We start from the raw sequence: 21,938 nt of genomic DNA on the forward strand, positions 1-21,938 counted from the left end.
AGTGTCTACTGTCAGTTCTTCATTCGAGGCAATGTTACTGAAAGTGCTGGCATATCATGGGAATAATGCTAAATGTTACCAGGGACATAAATATGTCAAATTCTGTGCAATTAATAAAAATCCTCATAAATTCAACTTAAAAAAAAACCAAAGACCATTTGGGAGTCTTGCATGACAGAAAAAGCCTTTAACGTCTTCAACAGAGATTTCTCCTTCGTTGTGTATCAAGTCACTAACAGCATGTTTTTAGACAATAAAGCACAATGTGCAATGTGCAGAATTATCTGCGAATTAGGCTTGAGGGACTTGCGCACACACACACACACACACACACACACACACACACTGGTGTTTTCCGTTGCTCTGCTCAGGTCAAAGTTGGGTGGATTACTGCCAGGAATCACCTGATGTCATGAAAGTGTTGCCCTGCCGTAGCAGGTGCACAGAACTGAACGGAAAAGTATACACCTGTATACGCCTACAGAGTCCTGAGAGTCTGATCAGCCAAAACACCTGTCTAGTGGAACCAATTGATCACAGGTCCATAAAACTGAACAATAAACTGCAACTGGTTCACAAGAAGGTTCTCTAAGCGGTTCAGGGTGTATAATCGGTTTTGCTGACACAGACCCCCTTTTCAGGAGGTTTATTACCATAAAACTGAGTGTAAGTTGAGTGCAGAATATTTATGTATCACCTCATTTACACCAAATTCATACTGGAATCGAAACAAAAATTTTACAGAGGATAAACCAGAAAGACAGGCTTTTACTGTGAAGTGGCCTTAGGAAGTGTTGACGTACCTACAGCATCGTGAACTTTTACTTCCTATAAATTGCTACATCGACTGGAAAATTCACAGCAAAGGGCGCGACAAAGAGAAAGCCGAGGTTCTCGCCTGCTGTGTCGAGGTAAGAACAGCACCAAAGCCCAGCGAGAAACCTCAATAACTATACTATAAAACATTTTTCAACGGAAACAGCGTTATTGCAGGTTTGTATTGACATATAGCCAGATGATCAACAGCGAAATTTAGACTATGCGGGCCAGAGTTGTAGATAGATACCTGTTAAGTGGTCCGTCAAAGCGCAGGGAGCCGCGCGACGCCGGGGGGCGTGTTTAAGAATGTGGCTAGGTCAGTCCACCTTCAAAGAAATTTTGTAAGTCACCATCATTTCTTAAAAAAAAAAAAAACAAGAAAAAACTTAAAATGACATTTTTTAACAATAGTAAACCTTGCTGTCTAAGGCTAGTCTTAGCTCAGCTCCCTGACTCAGTTAAGGAAGCTAGTTAGCCTCGATTGAGTGAATCTCTAGCATCGATGCAAACTTTAGCTAGCAGTAGGTTTGTTGCTCCGTCATAGTCCATGTTAACACTGCAAAGGTCAGTGTTCCCATCTTAAACATAATTTTGTAATTAATAATTAAATAAGCTTGTATTATTTCTTTAGCCTGGTAAGTCAGTCAAGCTAAAGTTATTAAACGTTACTGTCACTGTGAAGACACTAGTTATACTAAAGCATCATACTACAAGATAAGATATTTGCTCATTTTCTCGTTTAACAGCAGCTTTTCTTTTTATAGCAAGGTGTTTTCACCTTATTATGACATATTTTTTCATTATTACAAGAAACTGTTTTATTACCTTTTAAAAAAACTTTATTATAACAACATATGATTTTATTTTTTGTATCACAAAACTTTAGGATTATTTCGTTGAAGCAACACATCTTGTTAAAACAACTTTCCTCATTATAACATGATAAATTGGTATGTTGTCATAATAACAAGGAACTTGTTGTGGCGGGCTGTTTTATGTATCATGGTTGTGAGTTGCTTTTGTTATGTTTGTGTGCCTGGGCAACGACTCTGTACAGGTTTTGTGGGGAAGTCTGTTCAGAAAACATTACCCTGCAACCCTGGGCACTGTATCATACTGAACAGGAAGCCTTATTAAACCTCATCCTTCTCAGACCTCTTTAAGACACTGTGGCCTTACTGACCATGATTTCTAAATACTCGATGTTGGAATGATTCCTTTCCGCAGTTTTGGTCTCTAACTTATTCTGTTTGGTTTCATTTTCATAGGTTTCATTTTCTAGTCAGGCCCTCCCATCAAAAAGCAACAGAGAATAGAAACTTAAAACATCACAGCTCTGGTGCGTGCAGAAGGTGAAAACTGAGAAGCTGTTATCACTAAACCTGTGAGCTACGCCCATCTTTGTCCCTTCCTATTTCTGTTGGAGTGTGTAGGAGATGGCAGCAGCAACTGTTTCTGTTGAACAAGACCAGTTTTGTTGTCCAGTGTGCCTGGAGGTTTTGAGAGACCCGGTGACGATCCCCTGTGGACACAGTTATTGTTTGGACTGTATTGAAGACTACTGGAAAAGGACTAGGCAGGAAGGCCAGTACAGCTGCCCTCAGTGCAGGCAGGTGTTTAATCCGAGACCTCTGCTGAGTAGAAACACAGTTCTGGGTGAAGTGGTGGAAAAGTTTCAGCGAACTGGACTTCAAGCTGCAGCTCAGCACTTGGCCAAACCTGAGGAATTGAAGTGCAGTCTTTGCACAGGGAGAACGAGCAAAGCTGTTAAATCCTGCATTGTGTGCTCGGAGTCTTACTGCGTGGCTCACTTGAGGGTCCACCAAGAACGCTTTCGTGGAAAGGCCCATAAACTGATCCCAGCTTTAGATCAGCTGAAAGAGAAGCTGTGCCCTCAGCACAACAAAGCACTGAGGCTGTACTGTCGCACTGACCAACATTGTCTGCAGGGTCATGACGCAGATGAGAGAACAACACAACAGGTGCGTTTGAACATTTCTTAAAATGCAGAAATTATTCCTTAATTTATTCATTTAAATTTTGGGGAGTTCAAATATGTGTTTGAACAGCTTGACTTACCTGTAGATATATAAACTGACTACAACTACGATTAGAATATGCTTTTTTTCCTAGTACTTTAAATGATGTAAGTTACACATTATGTAAGTTTGTGCACCAAAATTCAGACAGAGGATTTTACTGAGAGCATGTATTTAATTTTAAAGGGGCATTCCTCTTATTTTTACATGTCAAAGTCAGTACATGGGTCATGGTTGGTACTCCTCAGACTGTGAAAAATGTTGTCTAAAGTTTTTTCTGTGGTTCTGGAAGAGCTTCACCAAGTCTGACAATATAACCCTGATGACGTCATACTGATGTCATCAGCTTGTGCTGCGTTATATGGGATTGACGGTAGAGATGGAGAAGAGTCCCATATTTATAAGTGTTCACATAATTGGACAGTTGAAGATTGTTGGTCATTTGAGAGATAAAAATACTGCGCACTGACAATATACCACTATATGTTTAATCTGTTTTTAATGTTTTTTTTAACATTTAAAGGGACTTTGGCAGAGACGTCCATGTTTGTTTGGTTTTCAGCACCATGATGTTATTAAAGGAATTGTTGAACATTTTGGGAAGTAAGCTTATTCGCTTTTTGTCAGAGTTAGATAAGAAATGTCCGTCTCATGATAATATAAGGCAACACCCAGTGGCCAGTTAACTTACTTTAGCAAGAAGACTGGAAAAAATGGGAATGGACAGTGGTTTACTGTTCCCAGCTAAGAAATAGTCCGGCAAATAACCCCCACAAAATGGCAAATTGTTATTTTTACACTTTGGGTTTTGTATGGATTGAACTAGAAAGCTTCTAATGTTGTGTTGTTAAATATCCAATATAATTTGATTTATTTTTGTAACACTGTCAACTTGTAGACATGCTAAGAAAATATTACCCTGCATGGGTAGGTAACTGAATCATATTGAACAAGAAACTTATTGAACCTCACTTAAACTTCTTTAGGACACTGTGGCCATGATTACTAAATACTCGATGTTGGAATGATTCCTTTCTACAGTTTTGGATTCTATTCCATTTGGTTTCGTTTTCATAGGTTTACAAGAGGGTATTCCTTAAATAAAATGAATGAAGTAATGCTGCTACATCCACCATTTCCCTTTGTATACACAGCTTGAAATCTGTAGTCAATATGTCTGGCTCTACAATCTTTAGGCATATGTTTAAAAGTCTAGACAGTCCTTCATAACAGAGAGACAGTTGTGCCAAGCTTTGATCCTAAACTGCATGACATGGGATCATCTCGACAGAGGACTGCAGTTGAAAATTAGCCAGTGGGCTAACACTGGCACACTTACAGAAAGGCAGATTGATGTGTATTTTTGTTAAGCAATCATACACTGCTGGGGCAGGGGGCAGGGGGTTTACACAACTATTTTTTGCACAACAACCAAATGCATTACTATGAATGTCCCACTGACAATATGCAGTTATCTTTTTAAAAATTTTCTTTTTTTTAAATGGAATGCTGGTTTTCTTTTAAATAATGTTTGAATAATTCTCACTTCAACTACTGGTATTATCTTCAGTTTCTAATGAGTATAGTAATGTAAATTGAATTTAATAATATAATTTCTCTGCTGTTGACTGTAACATATGTTTTTGGTATTTTCCAATAATGTCATTTGCCACAATTATTCAAAAAACCTTTGAGAGTGAAAACAAATATAATCTCCTTACATCTTTGTTTAGGTGGGTGCAATATTCAACCTACTTGAGCAGTACAGACTGGAGACGTACTACAATGGGTTTCTTCAGTTGGATGTAAAAGACGAAAGAGATTTCCTGGATGGTGTGACAGATGAAGATCTAAAAAACTTAGGTAAGAGTGCTGAATATGGATGAATTTCAACACCCTTGTAAAGGTAAGCTTAGATTTTCAGTTTTATATGTGAATTGCTTGGAAAATGAAAGCTTTGTAGGCACTTAAAAATATGTCAACATAAATATATCAATACTATTTTTATGTGAGAATGAAGAGAATTTGGATTCTGTACACAATTGCCTTAGTTGACGGTAGTTTTCTTGAACACTTAACTAAGTACTTATCTGACTGCCACCCAGTGGAAAATACAGTAAAATTATTGTTTTGTTCTTGTCTGACCATGTTATTCACTAGAAATTCTACTCAAGGTCCTTTACACAATCTTCCTGGTACAAGTTATCAGGAAGAAAAAAAATAACTTACTTGACACAGTAATTTGCTACAACATTCATATAATACATATCTTTGTGAAATGTTTTAACTGTTTGAAATCCTAATTGTATATACTGTCAGAGGTCATAAGCTTTGTTGTGCGTTTGGTGGATGTAGTTTGTGGCGTAATTGTATTGAATTATAAGTAAGTTGTGAAGTGTTTCTAATATTTATGCATCTTATATGAAAAGAATGTAGGTGAAGTCTTAGAAACACTTTCAATAAAAGGCTGTCTAGTGCAACACCATTTTAAAAAAAAATACAGCCTCATGAAAAACCATATAGACAACCAATTAAAGTCTTCTCATTAATAATAAAGTGCTGTGAGTATGTTGCATTGCATTACATTACAGTTTGTATTAAAAGAGGACTGAGATTTATTGTCAGAAAAATACTTTCTCGATTTAAAGAAAACATCACCATGAGTTATGGGACAATGCCAAAACATACAATAGATGGGGCTGTGCAAAAATATTTAAAGCTAATCAATTAGAGCTAAATTGTTGTTTGAAGATGTGTAAACGTAAGTATCTACTAGGGCTGGGCAATAAAACGATCTTGATCATCATTACCAAAAAATTTCCCACAATAACAATGATAAACTGATGAGTAATATTCATAATCCTATTATGCTACAGTAATTGACTCACATAGCTGACATTTGTAGGGCCAAAACAAGGGGGGGAAAAAACACACTGCTGGAAACGTAAAAATGAGCGACCAGGAGGAGAGTCAGATGGTCGCACAGGATGATGAAATTCCAGATATCACACTGATAAATACAGTAATAAGACATTTTGAGGGACAGTGAGAACATTTTTGCAAAAGTCTTGTTTTTTATCTCTTCTTTTTTACAGGCCTAAGTCATGTGGAGAAGAACCGGTTTTTGGCAATGAAAAAATTCATTCAGGGACTCAGAGGTCCAGTCCAAACTGTGACACCTGTGCAAAAATCAATGGAGGCGTTCTGTCTGCAGTACACATACCCCAAATGTCCTCAACCAAAATATATTGAAAGTAAGAGGGAAACATCTTATAATGCATATTTTAATATTTTTATCAATGATTTAGGTCATTCCGTTGACTTGTTTACAGGATACAGCTTAAGGGCAGCTTACCTTCAAATGTTTTGTGATTGTGAGCAGAGAAATACCTAAGTCTGCTGTCAAACCATGTCCTGAAATATACCACCCTTTGCATAATAGTAGCAGATTTGATGAGATGCAGATTTTGAAATTTGTAATTTACAGATTTGGATCCAGCGCAAAACACAGTTGAAGATATTATGTTAAGGATCTGTCACCTTGAAAATGTTGGCAACACCACAGGAGTCTGTCTCTACACAATCGATGGGATGCCCTTGACAGATGATCCCTTCTTCAACACATGTGAGCAAACCTAAAAACCTTTTTACAGTTAAGGTTGTTAGATGAAAAATTATATGTTAAGTACATTTGAGCAGTTTATTAACTTTCTTATCAAGTACTGTGTACATATTTATGTTATTTATGATCAAACAAGTAAGACTACAGTGCAGACCACAGGAAAATCCACTTTGATTGCATATAGACCTCTTAAAAAGAAAAAAAACATAGCTCCGCAGTTCTAATTGGACACCCTACTTTCACCGCCTTTTAAAGAAACAATGGCTGTTAATGTTTGAAAAAAAAAAAAAAAAATTGATGTATTTGTATTACGTACACCAAAGAAATATTTAAAAAGCAAAAGAGATGCTGTCAGGGAGGAATGTGAGGGTATAGAATAAATTGCCTTTTTTAAACCTTTACAAAACTTAATATTTTGACCATGTGGGTCATTATTGCATATTGTGGTATTCAAGGGTTCACAATACACTCAGTTCCCAGTTTGTGAGGTACACCTAGCTAAAACTAATGCAGTCTGTTGTAACATACCTGCAATGCACCCTTCCTTCATGAAAGTTATATTGTTCAGTTTTGGTTGAAAGGGTTTTAGAGAGGTGTTGATTCAAAGACTGCAGTTTCTGATGCTCTTGAACTGCATTGCATTATAATGACAGGTGTTTCTACATTTTTGTCCACCCCATTTATATCGATGAGTGTAGGCTAAATAACAGAAACATCTCTCTGTATAAGGCAAAATGACCATAACCTTGAATCAACATCTCTCTAAAACACTTTCAGCAAGAACTGAACGTTACAACTTTCATTAAGGTAGGATTTATTGCAGGGCTGTTGCATTTGTTTCAGCTAGTTGTACCTAATAAACTGGCAACTGAGTGTATATTTGTCAGTTTATTGCCATAAAAAATTGACTAAATATACCTGTATTGGGCCAATGACAAAACTGTCCCAGTATTTCACACTGACATTTCTTGTGGCATTGGCTTTATTTATTATATATCACATTGTTATAATCCAAACATACAAAGATTGTAGGGGTAACTCCTGATTTTGAAAAAAAACATCAGTGCTAAATATGCCTCAAATCATGCACAAAGTCTCACCTGTCCCTACCTTCGGACAGTTTATACCACCACATCAAATGTGAATGATAAACTTTGGGGGACAGTTGTAGGCACCAACTACAAGAAAGGGAAAGGGTTTTCCAGATGAAACAGTCTTGAATGCAGAAAATGATTACAGTTCCATGCATGTCGATGGGAATAACATTTCCAGTTTTTGTGTGAAATAAAAACTTTGATTTCTCTTCAGCTGTACAAAATCTAGTACGGTTTTTCAGTTTTAACGTCTCTTTATACAGGGTCTTTGAAAGACAGGCACATTCAAAGTGGAACTGTGATCTATGCCATATTCACACCAAAGGAAAACCTGAAACAGGCTCCACAAATGCCAAAGCAAGAGCTTGGCGATACCTCTGGAGAGGATGTCATTCGATGCCACATCATGCTCAAGGTACGTTTTAACTATGATGGTTATGATACCAGTAATGATATTATCAACAGTTTCACCAGTTGTTTTTTTTGTTTGTTTGTTTTTTTTTCTGGGGGGGGGGGTCCAAGTGCACAAAAGTTCTTCATTTTCTCCACACAATGGAAAATAACTTCTGTTGTAATTATCCCTTCAGAATGTGGCCAGGATCAATCAATAGTGTAATAAAGTAGCTTAGAAAAAAGTTAGAAAAAAGAAGATTTAGTGTTAAGTTACTCTTTAATGATTTTTTAAATCTATTATTGTGTAAGCAAGACAAGCGAGTGTCCAAAGTGGCAAACCAGGCAAAACCACCTCCACTAGGAAACCTTGGATAAATTCAACTAACTTAACTGTCAAGAAAAAATGAAGTTGAAGAAATAGATTTGAACTCCATCTTTATATCCCTCTAAGTAGAGTTCAGGATGTTTGTGTCTGTCAGTGAACTTAATTGTGAGGGTTGTAAATGGAAATGCATTGCCTTATTTTGTTAACATTTATAGTATATAAAGTTTTAATTGAAGTTAAATCTGCATGTTTTATTCACTTAATTAGGGAGACTTCGACCTGATGATGAACTTAGAAAGCGACACTTTGACCAGCCTGAGATTCGAGTTGGCAAATGCAAGTGGAATCCCAGTACATGTCCTTCATTACAAGTAATTCAGAATTACCACAATAAGCATTGATTTTGTGGCTTGTGACCCTCTTTGTCAACACAGATTTCTTTTATCATGTAGTGCCGAGCACTCAAGCAGCACCTCTGTTCTCTGGTGTGCTTTTTTATATTTTCAGAGGTCAGTCCTGTGGTGGTGTTACGCTGCAAAGCTGTGGAATCTCTGAGAGGTCAACAGTTGCCTTCTCTCTATCCACGTTTTGTGATGAGTCGTCATACGATGAGACTTTCTTCATAAATGATGTTGTGGCTTCAGTCCAACAAACCCAGAAAGGAATCAGTGTGTTTCTGTCCTCACTTTATGCTGTTGTAAGCAGTGTTTATAATATATTGTTCCCATTTTCTTGCTATCTCATGACTTTACTTTTTGTATCTATATTACACTGCCCATTGTTTTCCTTTCCTCATCAGTAATTTTTTTGCAGTCTTGACAATCCCCTTTTGCCTTTCATTGAACAGTATGTCTGGTGATATTCTATATTTTTTTCGTATTGTCAATAAAGTTCATGAAAACTCAAAGAATGAGCTGATCTACTAACAAGTATTTTCACTGGAGTCGATCTAGAGTCAGTTTCACTTACAGCGTCCTGCCACTCGTCAGTACACCATATCCTTACATGAAAGTAGACCGTGACAAATTAGTGCTGTTTGAGTAACATTTGCTAAAAACAACAATGCCGAGCTGTTTCAAAAGTTTTTGAAGTTTTAAAAAAAAAAGTCCATATTCATGTGCCATTTTCTTTAAGATTTACGTCTTCAGTAGGAACAAATGGGCATAGGGCTGAGTGCAGCAGTAAGAAGAAGATATATAATATAATATATAAAAGAGAAGTCGGAGTATAGAGAGAGGGACTAACATTTTTTTGATTTGGATCTGTTCGTGGAATTTGTTGACAATAACAAAATACAGATTATTGCCAACCTTAACCTTTTACTTTGTTCTTTCCGCTCTTTAGAAATAATCCTACAAAGTTTTATTTGAGGATGAATTCATCTAATATTTCTCTCCCCATTGACATTATGCTTTTTTTTTTTTAAATGTTTAAGTGCCTTTTTCCTTACAGCTTGACTATATCCAGTTTTCCTGTCTGGCTTCTGAAGCTGTTTGTTTTTGCATCTTCCATGAAAAACAGCTGATAATCAACTAGAAATTCGCTCTAGATTTCTTACTCTGCACTTTCCTGAAATTAATTCAAACTAATCTAAAAAGTTGGAAAATGTAGCAATAAAGTTGATACACTGTCAGGTAATTTTACTCTCTCCCCCTCCAGTGGCTTTTATCCTGTTTGTAATTTACGTTTCTATTTTTTCTTTTAGAAACTGCATCATTCCAAAATAATACAAAATAAATTGATTGCCTACATACGAAAACTGACTGGATGTAACCCTCTTGCCCAAAGTTTGCATCAGTTACTCTGCAGGAATGAAAAAATTACAAGGAACCAGAAGGTAAACAATATGAGGTGATATAATTTTGCCTTTAATGTCTGTTGTATTGTACTTGTATTGATGTATGCCTAGTTACTGCATTACAACTTTACTATGTGTACGTTGTAGTCAAAATGCTGCTTGCGCAAAGCCATGTATATTGATTAACAATATTGACACACCTCCTTTAAGTTAATGTAGCTCTAAAGCCACTGTCTCATTGTACTCATGCTAGTGGCTAAGTCAGTAAGTGGGAAAATGTTTTCTTCAATTGGAATGAACTCATCCTATTCGTTGGAGTTGTACAAGCGTTTCGTAACACTCATAATGCTCATTAATTTAATGTAATCATGATTTATTCACTCTTGTGTATGGCTTTGACCGGTGCCAATTTCTTCATATGTGCTTGTTACATTGCTGTAGATTGCAGTTGTTGAAGGCTTGTACATGCTCTTCAGAGAGCTTTTGCCCCAACTTGGATCAGAACGAGGGAACAAATGCATCAAGGACCTGTATGTCTTTGAGAATTCATTGTACTGCTGGGCACATCTCATTTCAAGATCAAAGGTATGATGATATTTGGGTTTGACTGAAATGGGCTTTTGAAGTGTAAAAACAGCAATTTTAAACTCACATCCCCAATTGTAAGTTCGTAAATTTTGTGTGGATATCAGTATCTCAACATCTTTGTGGATGTTGAGATAAATTTGAGCTAGTGGTTGATACTGTACTTTAATGTATTTGTGAATGTGTCCTATAACCAATTCCCGGTTAAGCATTGATTTTTGAAATGATCACCTCTGATCTGTCTTACTTTGACAGAAACAGTCATCAGACCTTGAGAACTACGCACCAATCACTCTTACGTCTGAGGATGACAACCGTTTCTGTGAACCAGTTAGAGTACCTGGAGTGCCATGTGCCTTTGAACGAGCATATGTTCTCCAGAAAATCAAAGGTAAAACTAAAACAATGAACGGTCACAATACCATAAAACTATTCTTACTGTAATAACAAATTTTTATGTGAATGAGAAGATGCTTCATAGTAGATTTCTGACGAGACAAAAGGCTGATTACAAAATGCTCAAAGTAAAAATATCCATCCTTAAAATTTTTGTTTCTTAATCTCTTTTTATGCTTGGTCCAGTACCGCATGGTTTAATCACACCTGTGCCATTTTTAACCATGATCAAAAGCATTTCCATTGTGCCCTCGCCCAAGATATCATGGTTATACTTGGAATTTTGTTGTAGGAAACTGAGAGAGCTTAATTTTTAAAAGTCTGATGACGGGAAGCTTTTTTGTAGTTTTGTGTAACATAGAGTCAATTTTAGCAGTTTTGTTCCACTCTCACATACCAGTGCTTACTTCATCGCTAAAGGACAGACAGTGGCACTTGTCAGTGAACTGCTCTTGTCCTATATATCAAGATATGGGCATTTTTCATCTCTGTCAGCTGAACCATTTTAAATATATGAAATATGGTGAGAAGCAGTAAAAGAAGCAGCAACATTGAGGTGATAAGATGAAGACCTGCAGGTGAACGGCACTGAAATGCAGTTTGTACAAAGTTTGCACGTGTCTGATCCTGTACATCAGTGACTTCTACCATCCCATACTGGTTTATGGGAAATCCACTTGCACCATCACTGCAACAGACACTCTGATAATAGTTGCTCCTGGCATGGTTTGGCATGGATATCCCACCTAAATTCAGCATTTGCATATTGTCTCGCAAAACTGGGCATGTTTTAGTAGTGAATGGTGTATTATTATTGGCTCGATTTCCTGTTCTGTCCTTTTGTTTAGATGGAGAGAAAATTCCAAACTGCACTGAAGAGATTTTGCAAGAAACCTCATTACAGAGAGCCGCTGACATTGAGAAAATCTTGCTCAGCTTGCCTCCATTCATCAAGAAATATCCTCTCTGGCCTCATCATGACAAGATGACTGGTCAGAAGTATGTACCATCAAGTTTTTACTTTATTTATTTTTTTAGGCAATTTAGAGAAAGAGTTACCAGCCTTGAAGTTGTATCTGGTTATTTTACTATTAATATTTTTTGTAGATGATATTCAGTAGATGCAGTATATTGTGGTATGTTTGTGTTTTTTTGATAATCGATTAATCTGTCATTTTTTAAGCAAATATGCCAAACATTTACTGGTTCCAACTTCTTACAACTACAGTATTTAACTTTTGCTCCAAAACATATCTTAAACGCCTCTGTGACCTAGACTCAGAGATGCGTAGGTAGATAGATAGATGGATGGATGGATGGATGGATAGATAGATAGATAGATAGATAGATAGATAGACAGTTTGTGCAGCATCCTCCTCTCCACAACCAACTCCAAGGGCTCGAGAGAAGTCCCCAGCACAGAGCCAGCCTTCCTGATTTGTTTGTTATTTCGGCCCCCGGGAAACTGTGAAGGCTTTTTTACTCTTTTTACATTTTAATAGAATTAGCGATTAATTGAGAAACTAGTCGGCCAAATTAAACGATAATGAAAGTAGTTGTTATTGCATATTAGGGCTGCAACTAATACACAACTAAAGAGACAAAAGGGTTGCAGTGGAGGATAAACACACAAACGCTGTTTAGCCACTTCTCAAATCTGAAATAGTTTTAATGCTCTTCATCTGTGGCTCTTATGCAGAGTTAACATGGCCCAGTATGCAGGCTTGCACTTTTGAAGATTCCTCTTATTTGTATGTCGATCTCACTGTATGTTCACACGCACATGGAGCAGCCAAACATTGCCATCAAAATCTGCATCGATATTCAAGACCTTCCAAACGTTCCACTTGTATAAGATGTTTCAAAATGGGCAGGTTGCCAGCGTACTGTTAAAGTCATAACTCCTTTTTAATAGCAGAACATGCTTGCCAAATCATCAACGTTGCCGACAAGATAACTTCTGGTGAGATGTCCATTAGATTGGCTGTGGATATTGAATTTGGTGTACGAAAAGGCTACGGACGCACATTCATCCTCCAAGAGATTGAAGCCCTTTGAATTTAGTCATTCTCTGACTTGTTATTTCAGCCAACGTCAGTCTAATGCATTCAACAAACATTTTGATCAAGATTTAGGATTATACTCAAACCTTCATTGTCACTAACCTAAACAATTAAATGACAGCTTTCAGATCAAGATTCAGCGGACTTTTGGAAGTATGGTTGAAGCATTGAAATCTTTCCCTTGGCTCAATGTGACCCCACCTCTTCATCTGAAGGGTCTAGGACAGAGTCAGGTTCGCCTTGTTCTGCTGAGTGAAGGTACTCCATTAAATCACAGTCTGGATGGTCACCCCTTTCTGTGCACATAACATGTTTTTAACCTACATTGCCGTCTTTATGGGTTCATGCTGTTGACGGATCATTTTTTTGTGTGTATTTTTCTCTTTGTCAGACAACCTTGGTATTTATCTGTATAAAGACAAAGGATCAGCAGATATGATCAAAGTGCTTGATTGTCTGGATGGCAAAGTGAAAACAGTGGATGTGAATGTACTGGCAGCCAAGTGAGTACCTGAACCTTACAGCTTGTATAAAAACAACCGTTATGAAGTCAGTCAGGATACAATATAAAACAAACTCGATTTTGGGATTTTAACAGCCCGTTTTCCATCAGAAGAATACAACATCATTTACTATATGACCTATAGAGTTAATTTCCACAATCCGTCACACCGCTGTTATGTTGTAGATCAAATTCTGCCTTCATCCAAAGCATTGGTATGTGTTTATTTCCTGTATTAAACTGACAAACTAATTGTATTTTTAACATGTTTCAATGTAATTGCAATCAGAAATCATGGTTGCCTTCGCTAAAACCAGTGCCAAACACTGAGGCCCTCCTGTAAATTTTTTGCCAGCACCCATGTGGAAGAATTTCAGTCATTTTTGTAGATATTGTGTTTGTTTTCCCTACTTGAATGAGCTAGTGTACAAGTCAGTCCTTTTCATTATTAAATGTATAAAATGATAAAATACACCAAAATGCCAGAGCTACCAGGATTTCTAGCTGATGTTTTGCTTCACATATGTACCGTCAAATAACTGACTGTCTCGATTTTTGACATTTAACACAGGACTGGTGACCATAGAGATGACGGCTCATTTGTTACAACTAGGACTCCAAAGGAGGCCATACTGGTAACACTTGTGGCTTTGCTAAGTCTTGACAATATCCATACAGGGAATGGCCCTAACCAATATACTTGAAACAATACCCATTACAGTTTTAAAGATTGGTATGTTTTGTTAAGCTGTCGTGGTCATTAGCATTTGAGGGAGAAAAATGGCTGTTCTGATTTATTTTTTGTTGTTCTTAAGAAATTTCTACTAAACAGTAGTCCATAGATACAATATTTATATCATTATTCTTAACTTTATTTTCATTAGGTCCTGATAGATACAAGCTCGTCCATGGAAGAAGAGTGCTACGGAAATGCAGGAATAAAGAAAATCAACGCTGTGAAGGAGCTCTTTGACAACTTTGCATCAAGAAGCATGGCTTATGATTTCCATCATGTCATTGGCCTTGTGAAGTTCGACTCCATGGTGAAAACTCTCCACACATTTACTGAAAATCTGGAAAAGTTCAAGGTAAGGGTACATAGTGCATCCATCAACGCGTCAAAGGAGCGTCCTGGCCAAATGTGGATTCTTCATGTACAGCTAACTTTGCATCCAATTTTTGTTCTAATTTTTGTTTAGTTGTAATCTACCTAAATAGAAATGTAAGTCAATCTTTTTTTTTTTTATATATATATATATATATATATATATATATATATATATATATATATATATATATATATATATATATATATATATATATATATATATATATTCTTTTCTTTTATTCTATTTTATTTTATTTATTTATTTATTTTAGGAGCACATACGTAACCTTGAGCCAAATGGATGTACTCTGCTGTACGATGCTCTACGACGTGGGGTGTCTGAGTTGGAAAAGGTCAAGACGACATTCCCAGATTGCAGACTTCGCATCATGTGTCTCACTGATGGAAATGATTCTGGGTGAATTTCCTTCTCTGTGCTAATCTGCCTGCGCTACCAACTTTACATTATAAATTCAAAAATATATGTGAAATGCTTTACCTTTGAGTTGAACAGGTGTTGACTAATGCATATTTGTAATTGCTGGAGCCAGAGCCAGATCTGATAACACTAATTAATGAGATGGTTTGTTGACTCTGTGATCTCTCGTTCCCTATTATCTGTCTCAGTCATTTCTTCAAATGGTATCAAGGATATCAACTATTACCCCTGATTCTAAAACATGCTTTATTATTTCACAAATTGGCACTGCGTAAGCCTTGGTTATACAGCTTGTCATACATTTATTTAATGTTGCTATATATACTGTCAACTACAGTTTGTGATGTTATTTGGGGGCAGCTGAGGTCATAATCTGAGTGTTGTCATACTTCCGTAGATCCTCGATAGAGCCAGTTGCAGTTACAGCCAAACTGCTCAAATCCAACATTATTGTGGATTCAATCCTTCTTGGAAATGTGGAGAACAATATGCTGCATGGAATCAGCAATGCAACAGGTATGCTTTTATTCTTAGTTGAGTGTAATTACCAAACTATATATAAAGCTGCATAAAAATGCTATATGCGCATCATTCTGTGAATTCTGAGACAAATTTTATTTTGATGAAGCATTACCAAACTGCAGTCAGAAATCTGACATTAGTTATCCTCTGACCATTTCTAAATGCCCACGATTAAATCAACCATGTAGGCACCATCAGTTGCATTCCAGACTACGTTGTTTTTATCATCCTTTGTTTCTGTATTAAAAAAATTTGAAAATGACTGATGTCATGAGAAACAATGACCAAAAGTCCATATTTTTAAATCACACACCAGTGTTGTGCTTTACCCAACGAGCTCTGTATAACAGTCGTTAAGATTTACACATGTCACAATGAAGTAAAATCCAATATCTAGAGGTCTGGCTTTGGTAAAACATCCCGTAAAGCAAAAAACTAGGACTTAACAGAGATGCAGATGTAACAGTCCCTGGAGAATGTGTGTGTGAGTCAGCGGCCGCAAAGTGACATCAAATAACAGCCTCGACCATTAGAACAGAGAAAAATCAAGATTTTCGTCCGGATGCTGGGTAACAAAATGCATATTATAGATTCCATTATTGTCTTGTGTGTTAATACTTATAATAGTGGACATACATGTTTATATTTTTTGATCGTACAGTTTTTCAGACATTCATTGCATGCCTCCACCACACATCCACATTGCTTCCAGGTGGTTGCTGTTTCAAACCGCAGACAACCAAGGAGGGTTTGAAGCTCTTTGAGATCGAGACAGTTCTGTCTTTGGAGCAGAGGAAACCCAAGAAAATATTTGATCCTTCCTCTATCAGTGAGGTCCGTTGCAGTATCCACTATTCTGTTTAAGAATTTAAACACAAAAAATGAAACACACCATAGTAATCCATTTAACCGCTTTAACCTTACAGCTTGTCATTGTTTGTTCATTTTTTCCCTGCTATTTTGTAGCGCACTTTAACAGGCATCTTTGCAACTCATGGGTATGATGAATATCCAGAGACATCATTTCCAACCCAGATGAACAACAAAGTGACAGAGACAGAGAGGTGAGAGATAGAAACAACCATCCTCTGGACGCTGATAATAAACCCGATCAAGTAAAGATATTGTGCCCTTTGTCCATCTGTCAGTGACCACTTTTTTTTAACTCTCCTTCATGCTTCATCTGATTTGTCACACATAAAGGATGTTATTGTAGATCGATGTGATAGGTAATAGTAACAGATTAGGGCTGCAACTAACAGTTATTTTCACTATCAACTAATCTGCCAATTACTTTTACAGTTACTTGATTAATCCTTAGTCTAATTAAATTTTAAAAATACCAAAAAAAAAAAAAAATGCCCATTGCAACTTCTCAGAGACCAAGGTGACTTTCTCAAACAATTTGTTTTTTTCCAATTAACAATCCAAAACCATAGATATTAGGTTTGTTATGATATAAAACACAGAAAAATAACAAATCCTCTCACTTGAGAGATTAATTATCAAGATAGTTGTCAGGTATTTTTCTGTTGATCAACTAATTGAGTAATCGTTTCAGCCATATAGCAGATAGAATGATTTGACAAAATGATGGTTTAACACCACAATTAAAAATAGAGACCTTTGATAATAAATAAATGTTTTTAAAAAAGCTTAAAAGAAAAAAGAACAAAAAATATGGATTGACTAAAATTTGGTGGACAGGTTGCCCTTGCACCATTATAGCCAATTAGTGGTAATTTCATTTTGTTGTAGCACCCCTCAGTGGCAAGATGTCATAGATTTTGCAGGATAGCTCGAAGTCACTTAGGGCTGCAGCTGGCAATTATTTTCATTATCAATTATTATGCCGTTTTTGCTAGTAAAATGTCAGAGAACAGTTTAAAAAAAAATGCTCAGCACAATTTCCTAGAGATGAACGTGACTACTTCAAATTACTCGTTCTGTCCAACTACCTGTCAAAAATGTAAAGATATTAAGTTTACTGTCATACAAGACAAACAAAAGCAGTTTGTCTTCACATTTGAGAAGGGTTGGAGCAGAGAATGTTTGACATTTTTGCTTAAAAAAGGACTTAAACGATTATTGAATATCAAAATAGTACTAGCGGAATAATTTTTTGTTGATCGTCTGATTCATTTATTGACAAATTGTGGACAAAAATGTAAAGTGTTTCACCAATGGCCTCAACCAAACAGGATCCTCTGAGCCTTGTGATGTCTTAACAGTAACAATTATTAAAGGGTTTTTAAAATGTGTGCATTACATTTGAAGCATTAATAATCTTTCAAAATAGTGCTCTGAAAAAGAGGCTTCGGGAGTCGAAGGATGGGTGTCTCATGGAGAAGGACAAACGTATCCTGGAGGAGCTGAAGAGCCTGCATTGTGATCCGCACCCCTTCTTCAAGGTCTTTCCATCAGAGTCAGACTTTAGTAAGTGACATTGTCTGTCGTGACCTCTTTTTGCTCCCACAAAACAGGACTTAATCTTGAAAAAAATTTAACAAGGCTATGATTTACCTGGGCTATGTTGTCCGTGATAGACCCACGTTATGCCTTTGCTAATAATAGCTCATGAAAACCAACATGCTAAGTGCAGTCCTAAGTGCCCACTGTGCTATGTCCTGTCAGCCTTCATTGTGGTGCGACACTGGTACTGACAAGACTCTATTGAAAAATGAAAGCACAAAATGTCGTCTTCCATATAAAGATTTTATACAATTGGGGTGTACCGTAGTCCTTTCATAGCTACAGTGTTCACTTATTTTTGTTATCTTTTCAGCGTTCTGGAGGATTCTCATGCAAGGCCCCCCTGACACACCATATGAGAAAGGAGTGTTTGAGCTGTACTGCCAGTTTGGTCCTGACTACCCAGTGAAGCCTCCACTGGTTCGCTTTGTCACTCGAGTATCCTGCCTGCTGTAAATCAGTAATGTTATATGATAGCAATTTAAGTTTTTGTATACACCGTGCATGGTTTTTTGTTTTTGTTTTTTGGTAGAGAGATTTTACTTAACAGAATGACAGATGTACCACTGTAATGTCAACAGCGTGGGCCGCATCTGCCACAGTATATTTGACCGCAGCTACAATGCCCACGTTACCACAAGAGAGATCTTTGATGCTGTGTATGGACTGCTAATCATCCCTGAGCCTGACGATCCACTGGACAGGTGAGATGTGTACATTCATAAATAAATCACGCTAACGCTCTTATTTTATCTGGACATTTCTTATGCTGCAGGTATTTGTGATCCATTTACAAAGTTAAGTGTGGTGCATGGATTTAAAATGTTAACTGGTAGAAATATGTTTGCTCGTTATTTTACTTTTGATGTAAACGTTCACTGATACATCTTCACTCAGGATTATCACTGACGATGTTTAATAATCTACTAGTGCAGTGAGAGTGTAAAGAACTCCGGAAAGTGACGCCTTGCCAAACACGTTTTTGGATTTGTGAGTTTGTACGGATTTGGAAGAACAGAGCTTTCCCTCCTGTACTGAGAAAAATGTTTTTACAACAATAACACGATGAGGTCTGGGGCCTGTACCACGAAGCGAGATTAGTGGGTTATACAGCTATCTTTGAGTTTAACTCAGGTTACTGACTCGCTTTTGACCTGGGTAGATCACCATGGTAAGCTTTGCTGCAGAGGTAACCTGGGACCTGTATCACTAAACCAGTTCAACTTAATCTGGCTCTCTTTTGGCATCACATTTGGCATCCTGGATAACCTGTATCACAAAGCTGCATCACATATTCGTAATAGCACTACATAGTAGTGCTTACCTTTAGCAATGTGGAAATAATTTCTTGTGTTTCGACAGCTTCTTACTCTAGTTGCATGATTATATTGTATTGAATATGAGTTTTCAAAGTACATTATTATGAACTGTGTATATTAAGTACCCCCCTCATGGTTCAGATGATGATCCTTGTTAATTAACAACTCTGCCTGCGGCATCTTAATGTTCATAATGATACAAAGATGAGATATGTGAAGCATTTGACGTGTACTTTGAACTTCTCTCGGAAGCATTTTGGCTGAGGAGTTCATGACAAGCCGTGAGACGTACGAACGGGAAGCCAAGAAACAAACAGAGCAAACTGCAGGAAAGTCAATGAACGACATGGAGAAGGTGAATGAACTAACATATTTTCAAAGTTGTGGCGGATTATTACCTTCCATAAACATATTTGGTGTGTTGCAGTCTTTAAATTGACACACTCTATAATGTTTCCTGTTCTTGTCTTTTTTTTTTTATTGTAAAGAAATTAGTGGATCCTGTGCCACAGTTTATACCTCAACATCTAATCTGCCCGCTCACCAAGAGGATGTTTGTTGATCCTGTGAAAACTGTATACGGCACTGTGTATGAACGCAAGGCCATTGAGGAACACCTCAAACTGTGAGTTCACTTACAAATGTTAACACTAATTAAAAGTGAGTTATTGAGTTATGACTATGGCAGTGGTTACTAACCTGACTCATAACAGTTAATCAATGACCTGCTTGTAAAGGAGCCCATCTAATTGCTCTTGGCCCATTTAAAACTATAAATACTGCAAGAGACTTACATCCAAGGGCCTTTTGTCATATAAATATACAAGCAGACAAAGCTCGTGCTAGAAATCCCCTATTGGTGGTTTAGGCAGGGAGTCTGAAACCACTATCACCCCTAAAAAAATCTTAGCAATCGATCTCATCTGCTGTATTGCCGTGTACTGTATTTTCACCGTTGATTGTATACTCTCTTGCAGACACCAGTATGACCCAATGGCTGGCCCAGGAAGTGACCTTAAACGTAGCGACATAACAGCAGACAGGGACATGAAGAAAATGGTGATGGATCATCGATCTCGTCAAATTCAGTGAATCTGTTGAGAAAACCTCTGGAGTTAATGCTCTGTAGTTTTATATAGATGTTTCAAGAAAAAGAAGATGAACCGGCAACTCTTTATATTTTTCTACCCAGGTCCATCTTATTTAAATGTTGAAATTTACGTTTGTCATGTTGGTTAAGGTTAGGTTTTTGGTTATGCTGAACTATGGTGAGAACTGCGTGCAATAGTACACAAACCAGAAGAGTAGTAGTTGTGTGAATTGTGTTTATTTTATATAACTCCACTGACTCGATGATAGATTTGCACTCAGATGTTAAGTGAAGTGATATTTCTCTGACACAATCCCCAAACAAGTTACCAAGTTAGAAAAGCCATGTTACGTTTGCACTAATTAACAAAATCTTAAAATAGGTAAGACAAGCGAATGCAATTCTAAAAACCTTAACTTCATAATAATAAACATATGTAGCTTCAGAATGTTTCTTACTGAATATAAAAGTGAACCTTAATTTTTTCTTTTCCTGATATGAGCACTGCGTTGACAGTGAAAGTAATTTTGGTTTCTCTGCTGACACTTTTATTTAGAGATGATTCTTGATTTTTGATTTTTTTATTAGTCTATATGTTTTTTTCCAGATTGTCAGTTACTCCTATGCACAGTTTCATTAGTCAAACAAATTGGAAAAATGCGAATTACTTTTTGGAGTATTGAATAAAATTTCCAATTTGTTGTGATTGTCTTACTAGTGACTAGTGAGTACTAAAAAAGGACAGAGCCTGTCTTCTATTTAATATGTGCAGCAAACATTATTTTCCTTTAAGTCTTACATACATACAGCCAGAGACGCATGTTAACGTGCTTCTAATAGCACTCACCACTAGGATTTCTGTTACTGCAAAGGAGTTGGAAAATGTATTCGTTTTAGTGCTTCCGTGGTTCCTACACATCACACAAGGCTGGATTACAAAGTAAAAGGGCCCCAAACCTTCCAGGGCCCAAAGGCTCCTGGTTCAATTTTTAGCTATTTGTTTGTAGTGAATTGATTAACCCAGCTGAATTAATATAAACTGAAATAAACATGGCCTCAGGGTGGCCTACCCATTTTTACCCAATCTTTTTGTGTAATATTTGAATATGTCAAATTGTAGTTTTAATACACTTACTATTTGAGTTGATACAAGGCTTACATGGTGCATATTTTCAAATAATCTTTTTTTTCCAGGAGGGGCCTTCTAGTGGGGTTATCTGGCCCAGATGCCAGACTGATCTTAGATGAGGAACTAAAATAGTTACTTTTTATTTTTATCATTTCAATACTTTTCAGCTAAGACAGAATTTAAGGCAAAGAAAGCTACACTTGTAAAATTAATTTGAAGTAAA

The 21,938-nt window shown here is 36.8% G+C and overlaps 1 protein-coding gene across 4 annotated transcripts; it reads left to right on the plus strand.

Moving 5' to 3' along the window:
* The first annotated feature begins 556 nt into the window (after positions 1 to 556).
* On the plus strand, positions 557 to 21,757 carry LOC120799424. Of its 4 annotated transcripts, none has more exons than XM_040144615.1 (26): positions 557 to 993; positions 2,088 to 2,801; positions 4,592 to 4,721; positions 5,954 to 6,112; positions 6,346 to 6,483; positions 7,838 to 7,989; positions 8,560 to 8,663; positions 8,800 to 8,989; positions 9,998 to 10,129; positions 10,532 to 10,675; positions 10,931 to 11,066; positions 11,920 to 12,070; positions 13,256 to 13,392; positions 13,526 to 13,637; positions 14,208 to 14,271; positions 14,521 to 14,724; positions 15,017 to 15,162; positions 15,581 to 15,699; positions 16,418 to 16,539; positions 16,672 to 16,769; positions 18,005 to 18,141; positions 18,491 to 18,615; positions 18,736 to 18,881; positions 19,749 to 19,851; positions 19,985 to 20,121; positions 20,474 to 21,757. In XM_040144615.1, exons 2-26 carry the CDS (start codon positions 2,256 to 2,258, stop codon positions 20,586 to 20,588), a joined length of 3,747 nt encoding a protein of 1,248 aa, XP_040000549.1. In that variant the 5' UTR covers positions 557 to 993; positions 2,088 to 2,255; the 3' UTR covers positions 20,589 to 21,757. The 4 variants fall into 4 exon arrangements, with proteins under 4 accessions (XP_040000549.1, XP_040000548.1, XP_040000550.1 ...); XM_040144614.1 differs by having other exon boundaries at positions 557 to 911; XM_040144616.1 differs by lacking the exon at positions 557 to 993 and adding an exon at positions 1,095 to 1,160.
* The last annotated feature ends 181 nt before the right edge of the window (positions 21,758 to 21,938 follow it).

The sequence above is a fragment of the Xiphias gladius genome, chromosome 14 (assembly GCF_016859285.1).
Source record: "Xiphias gladius isolate SHS-SW01 ecotype Sanya breed wild chromosome 14, ASM1685928v1, whole genome shotgun sequence".
Lineage (NCBI taxonomy): Eukaryota > Metazoa > Chordata > Actinopteri > Istiophoriformes > Xiphiidae > Xiphias > Xiphias gladius.